We start from the raw sequence: 7500 nt of genomic DNA on the forward strand, positions 1-7500 counted from the left end.
ACACACACACACACACACACACACACACACACACACACAATCCCATGCGTAGATAATGTTGTTCAAAGACAGCATACACACAAGTGGCATACGCCTCTCGTGGTACAGGAACTAGGAGTTTTCCTGAGGCTGTTTTGGGAGTCAAACATCTGACTGACTCCACAAAAAATGTTTGGGTGTAAGGTGCACATGTGGAACATTCCCTGTCTGCTACCACTCACAACTCAAACGTGAATTATGTTTGTTTTCAAGCTCATGTGGCTAGACTGTACATGTGTAAGTCGGTCGTGGACATTCTCACACTATATCAAGTAGGTAGCAGGCTTCACTCAGGTTTCTTGATAACTTTTAAGGGTGCTGTCCCAAATGAATACTTAGAATCAAAGAAAAGGGGGGCGCACCTTGCATCAATTTTTTTCTTTTTTCTTTATTTTTTGTGCACAGACACGTTTCGGCGTGTGCCTTTTCCTCAGTGTGCAACCTTTCATTCTCACCCTATCTCATTGCTTACTGGATGTACTAAATAGGCGTCTGTAGACAGGCAAAACCAGGGCAGGGTCTAACATCAAGCAAGCAAGACGGATCCAACATGGCCGACTTCAGGCAACCCTTGCATTATTGTAAGACTGTGTCTCAAATGGCACACTTGTGTACTTCGGGCACTTTGTTTCAGTGCGTGGGGCGCTCACACTGAAAATTCAGTGCACTGAGAGTACCCAGGTGCTGCCCTAACAACGCTCAAAAATGCAGTGCGCGAACGATGGACACTGCGCGCACTAAATGGCTACTATGTTGTTTACCTATTATGTTGTTTGTGCTCTGACACAAGTATGCCATTTGACACATGCTGAAGGAGTAGATCTGAAGATTTCCAATATGGGGAATCTTGTACACGTGCAGCCAAGTGTTTGTAAGCATGTGAAATCCATGTATACAAACAACAATGATATTTGTAGCACTGTCACATACAGAGCCACATTCATACATTAACCCCTTAGAGCAGAACCTATGTTATAATCTTAATGTCACCAAAATTGTGTAGGCTATGTCTTAATTTGTTACTTAAGCCTCTCAGTAATGTCATAGCAATGTTGTGATGATGTAGTTGAATATTTCCCGCAAAGACTGAATAGGCCCGCTGACGACCCCATCTGCAGTGCACAACTCACAACACATGGTATGGTATTCAGTCAATCAGTCTATTATGTAACATTTCCTACAAAGAGATAATCTACAAAGATATACATTATTAAAGACAATATACCCTATACACTATGCATTGCATTTTCCATGTTCTGTCACTCAGAATAGAGACTACATTGTACTTCAAAAGGCACTGGTTCTATGTTACTACATACTGCAATATACAATGAATTTTCATTTATTCATAAAGCCTACTTTTCAGTAGGTATTTGTTTCTGTCATGACAGACGTATGAACACTATGAAAATATTGTTTTTACAGTGCGCAGCACACACAGCAAACCAGTTTTGATGCCTTTTCGACATCATAAATGAATTTCTCAACTAAGCATGTTCCAGTGAGCAAGTGCTGAGCTTGGGGGCAAACGCATTCATAGTTTACAGCCTCTTGCACAGAAAAATGACTACGTGCGCACACTTTGGTTTCGTCTCCAGAAAACGCCACAAAAGAGCAAAACTTGCCCAAGCCATGCTTGGGTGAATTAAATTTTCAGTTTGAGGGAGAAACGAGGCCTTGTTTTAGAAGAGCTGATGGAGGTTGGTTGGTTCGTAAAAATAGCACCACCACAGGGTGTCTCTTTGACAAGATCATGCAGCATTTAGATGGATGTTAGCATGCATTCATCGATTCTGAAGGGCAGACTGAAAACCTGAAAGTAGAAAAAAGGGGGAAAGGGAGTATGGGAGTAGACGTCTGACTCTGACCATTAAGTGAATGGCGGATTCCCAGAACAAAAAAAAGGCGATCTCTCAGAGGAGGTTAAACTCAGGAGCAATTTGCTGAAAGCGAAGTGCTGAAAGCTTTTTTTCCAGGGCCTCAAGGTGACCTTGTCACTAACGGCTCCCCTGAGTGCAAAGCGTTGTCGAATTGAGAGGGGAGGACAAAACAGGAGAGGATAGGCAGAGAGCATCTGACTTCCTGTCCATGTCTGACTAAACTGGATTGAGTAAAGTCCTGCCATGGATTCCTTCTGTCTGTGCTCTTCAAATAGGTGATTTCAGGCCCAGCCATGGCTAAATCGGTTGGGCACTGGTCTGCTACACGAGCAACACAGGTTTGATTCCGACCCGGGTCATTTGCCAAACCCTCCCCGCCTCTTTTACCCTCTAAGACCGTTCTGCCACAAAAATAAATGCTGGTTTTTTTTACATCTAATACACTAAATAAATGCATTCATTCATTCATTCAGCCACGCTACCTGAGCCAGTGTGCTGTTGATATTACCTACAGTTGTTGCAGAAACGCTGCACTCGACTGCTATTCTTGTTTTTTATTACTTCTTCAGCCTTAAAAACAAAAGATATTACCTACATAACTCATCAAGCAGAGCTACAAACCGATCCAGGGATTAGGGGTTATGGTTAGGGCTAGGTCTGGACACTGAGTTAGGGTTAGAGTTAGGGGTATGGGGATTGGGTTATGATAACAAGCCACTGATAACTAATTTCGACAAAGCAGCCCATCTTGACAGAACAACGGTTGTCACAGCAACGCACGTACCGCGTGAGACAGGAAGTCCTGAGACAGCGCCAGGCTGCGGATGACCTCTGCACCACTGCCATTACCCAGGTGACTGGCAGAGAGGTTGTGGTGCAGACAGTGCTTCAACGTGTGGGCACCTGCCACGATCTGGCCCTGGATGGCAGCCCCAATGAGCGTGCCCAGAACCTCTGCCGTCATGCCTGCAGGGGAGACAGAATACAATTCAAAACCATAACCAAAACCAGGGGGCAATTTATTGTGGGGTGTGGGGTTTGTTTTTTATAGCTTGACTCCTTTTGCATGACTTCAATCATGGTCTAAAATACGTAACTCCATTGATGTTAATTGATTTAAAGAAAAATTCTTTCCGTTTTTTTTTTCATCATACCCTGATCAAAATCAATAGCAGGTGCTGCTAAGATGGAATTGACCAGTTGAATTCAGGGAGCGCTATGGCAGAGTTCTTGGGAGGGACCGTGGGGGAACAGTGGGGGTATTTTCTTTAAAGGTGCACTGTGTAGGATGGTGGCCAGAATAGGTTTTGCAACTATGCTGCTCATTGTAATCGTGCTGCCTATTGCCATTTCAAATTCTCAAGTAATAAATTAATATTTACAAGTATGACCAAAGTACAGTAAGGTTTGCAGCAAAAAATGTATATTTCTGGAAATTCAAAATGGCCATTGAGAAGATGCCCCGTTTCAGATGTGAAAAATGACATTTTCCCAGTCATAATGAATATTTAGAATTAGAAGGTGGTGTTAAGTGTTCGTGAAAAAGGTACAATTTGTGAATGGACAGCAAGAATTCTGGAAATAAACTACTAAAATATTACCCAATGCACCTTAAAGGCAGCCTACTACCATATTTCTAGAGCTCATTCATTATCAATGCTGACTCTGAGCTATGTTCGGGATGATTTTGTGGAAGCAATGAGGAACGTACGGTAGGCCGTGGCTGAGTCGCGCTCCTTCTGATCCGTACTGAGGAACATGGTGAGGGCTGAGTACGGCACGTGGAAACACTGCAGGGGAACACAAGGAAGAACACGAGTAGAACAACATAGAACATGACAGGTGTCATCAGCAATATATCCATCCTCCTGTCCTTGCTATTAGAACAGCAGTCTAGCACATCCTTTCATTATTGTCAGGGATGGGCAACTTTCATGGTAAGGAGGGCCACATTTTTTCTTCGCCACCATCGGAGGGCCACATGACCGCGTATCTGACTGAAACTTGCAGATTCAAATTGTAATTGGCTGATCACTGACCGCTGAAATTGGTTTTCAAGAAATAGGAATCTTCTCTATCGTCTAACAGTATAATCTCCACAGATTCAGCACTAGTGTAAAAAAAGTCTGGTCAAAATATTTTTTTAATAGGCTATGTTTTATGTATGGGTCGCACTCAGTGACGAGGCAGGCCGCATGTGCCCCCCGGGCCTCCAGTTGTCCATCCCTGCTCTATGTCTATTACCTTGCGATGATTTGAATAGCTTTGAAATTCTGTTATGAATTTATTTTGAATAATGCACATTATGTTGAACCTAAGAGAAGCAGTCGAGGAGAGGTGGAAACGGAGAAGAATCTAGCCCTGTAGGGAAGTTCTGAATTGTTCTAAATTTGTAATGTACTGGGGTTATATGGAAGAGGAAACAATCTTCTAAGCAACAAAATGAACAAAATTGCAAAATGTAAGTGGAAAAACAAAGAAGCAGCCTGAAGAACAAATAAGCGTGGCATAAAAAAACATATACGGTTCACAGCCCATGGGCGTTACTCTTGCTCTCTCTCTCTCTCTCTCTCTCTCTCTCTCTCTCTCTCTCTCTCTCTCTCTCTCTCTCTCTTTCCTTCTTCATAAACATTTCATTTTTGTTCCACATTTGGAGCGTCATCAATATTAATCAGCGAAAAGGTTTCGTTCCGGCCAATGAGCAGTCGCTTCCTTTTGGCCGCCCCATGACACCCAGCGCCATGCACCTTGCCCATGCCGGTGAAACCGGTCACCCAATCGCCTTTTCCCTCCACTCCCCTCCCTCGCTCCCTCTCTCTTCCCCTCCCGCCTTCGCTCAGTAATTTACACAACAGCCGACTCAGCCCTGTGGCCAGGCGATCGTGCCAGGGGGACTACAAAAATAAATGGCAGTAGGAAAAGGCCTTGCCCAGCCTTTGTGCCATAATGTGGAGGCATGTCATTTGCGAGGCCTCGTTGCACATTGCTATTTATGTTGTTGGTGTAACCGTGACCAGTTTGCGGGACTGGATTTCGCTGTTTGCTACGTCAAAGGAAACAATCTTTCCAAGGACTTGATGATTGAGTGGCCAACATCATCCATGGGTTTACTGTTTATTTTTTTTCATTATGGATGATGTAGGGGTGCTCTGCATGAAACTCGACTGCTGTTTTGTTGTGTTTTGGCCTCCTTGTTAAAGGACAATAGCAAAAAGGCTAAAAGGAGTAACTAGCATTTAGCCAATCTGCTGGTGAAGCGCACCATATACTTATCAAGGAGTCCCCACTGACTTATCATTATGAAGCACACTGTGGCTAGCAACATGGGGCTCGCTTAGCTTTAACGCTACCATGTGAGTGGTAGGTAGCTTGGTAACAGTGCTAGCAGTGGGATGGATATTCCAGCCAGACCTTAGTGACGACGCAAAAACAAAGATAAATCTCTGCCCCGTACGTACCACATCAAAAGAGCCCCAGATTTAAGGTGTTTTGACTTGTTAAGTCGTAACCTAGCAACCAACTCGCTGTAGTCCCCAAAAGCCCCTTTCCAGGGGTTAGGCAAAGGGTCATGTCAAGTCAAGTCAAGTCAAGTTTATTGTCAATTTCTTTACATGCACTGGTCATACAAAGAATTTGAAATTGCGTTTCTTGCTCTCCCATGTGCTGGTCTGGATGTGGAATTCAGTGGTTAATCTTGATTCCTAATGTAATAGAGCAGTGTCATTGTGCTGTTTTGATGTATAGATTCATTTAAGCTCCTGAGGAGGGGATGAGAAGAGAGAGGGGGGCACAGGAGCTATTTGGGGACAGGACATTCGTCAAGGAGAAAAGCAAGGTCTGCTCATTTATTATGACCAGTTTGGCTTGGGTGGGAGAGGTAGGCTGTGTGTGTGTGTGTGTGTGTGTGTGTGTGTGTGTGTGTGTGTGTGTGTGTGTGTGTGTGTGTGTGTGTGTGTGTGTGTGTGTGTGTGTGTGTGTGTGTGTGTGTGTGTGTCTGTGTCTGTGTCTGTGTGTGTCTGTGTGTATGTCTGTGTGTATGTATATGTGCGTGCATGTGTGCGTGCGTGTGTGCGTGCATGCGTGCTCGTGTGTGTGTGCACGTGCATGCATGCATGTGTGTGCTTTTTAGGGGGGGGGGGGTATGGGGTATCATCTTACCGTGATGAGGGTCTGGTAGAGGCAGTAGAAGCCGATGTACCACATGAACTTGCCGTGGGCGAAGGGCGGGACGAACCAGAGATAGAAGTAGGCCACCACCACAAAGGGAGTGCACCCCACCATCCTGCAACACCAGAGCAGACCATACAGGAGACTTACCAGCCCATTCACAACTCTCATGCATTACTCTCCTCTTGCCGTTTTGTTGGCTGTTTAAAATGCTGATATATCAGAAATCTAAAAAAGACATTTTGGGTGTTATCAAATGTTTTGCCATTTTTAGGTGATTATTATTCAGTGACTTTTTGTTGAATCCCCATCCGGCAATATGGGAGAGCCCGTCGTCTTACTAGCCCTTTCACAACTTCATTCGTCATTCATTACTCATTACATTACATTACATTACATTACACTTAGCTGACAATTTTATCCAAAGTGACATACAGTTATTTAGATACAGGGTATTGGTTACAGTCCCTGGAGCAGTGTGGGGTTAGGAGTCTTAAGGGCCGTACACACACGTCGCTACTAGTTACTCGCTCAGCGAATGAAGTCAATAGAATGTCAATGTGTTCCAGCGAGATGAGCAGGCGAGTAGGCGAGTACTATACAAGCAATGCGATGTGGTTGGATCCCGAGTTGAAAATATTTTAACTTCGAGCGAGGCGAGTAAGCGAGTAACCAATTGGAAAGCAGAGTTCGGTACTTCTCGCCTGTACATTGGCAGTTAAAGCCGCGGGAACTTTCATGGAGTGAGACAGGGAGTGGTAGGGTGGGATTCGAACCTGCAAGCCTTTGATCTACAACCATCTCCTTAACCACTAGGCCACAGCTGCCCCAACTAAAATTACTGAATCACATTACTGAAATTGATGTTTTGTTGATGCAGCTGTTTATATTTCTTGACCTATTTAGCGTGCTTAGTCTTTTATTATGTTAATTTTAAGTATTTATCATAAAACGCTTTGCTGTCCCCCGTTCTGCAATACGAGAGGGACCATCCAGGATACTACTCCATTCACAACTGTCATCATCTTGCTGTTTCATTCTCTTTTTAGATCTCTTCATCGTTTGAGTACATTAGGCATTCATATTTGAATTGTTAATTAACAAACAATTTGGGGCTGTCATTTAAAATAAAAAAATAAATTGACAAATACAAAAACAATCTAGCTGACATGAAAAAGGGCACCCATGTTGGAGGTTTCTTTTAAAAGGGGAGTTGACACATGTTGAAGTGACACATTGGTTAAGGATCTGTCCTTGGAGTTTCTGTGGCTGACAAGATAGTCAGCCCTCCTCGCAATGCTAAGAACCACAAGATCCACTCCCAAACAGTGCCCTTCACACACACAAACACACACACACACACACACACACACACACACACACACACACACACACACACACACACACACACACA

General features: G+C 43.9%; 1 protein-coding gene across 1 annotated transcript in view; it reads right to left on the reverse strand.

The window, feature by feature from the left end:
* Positions 1-7500, reverse strand: part of mfsd2b (MFSD2 lysolipid transporter B, sphingolipid) — a 41850-nt gene that overhangs the window by 11984 nt on the left and 22366 nt on the right. Inside the window, exons 5-7 of the mRNA XM_063223033.1 lie at positions 6078-6201; positions 3631-3709; positions 2704-2885 (exon numbers count right to left, since the gene is read on the reverse strand). Coding sequence (XP_063079103.1) covers positions 2704-2885; positions 3631-3709; positions 6078-6201 — 385 coding nt within the window. The remainder of the gene's footprint in view (positions 1-2703; positions 2886-3630; positions 3710-6077; positions 6202-7500) is intronic.

Source organism: Engraulis encrasicolus, chromosome 18, assembly GCF_034702125.1.
Source record: "Engraulis encrasicolus isolate BLACKSEA-1 chromosome 18, IST_EnEncr_1.0, whole genome shotgun sequence".
Lineage (NCBI taxonomy): Eukaryota > Metazoa > Chordata > Actinopteri > Clupeiformes > Engraulidae > Engraulis > Engraulis encrasicolus.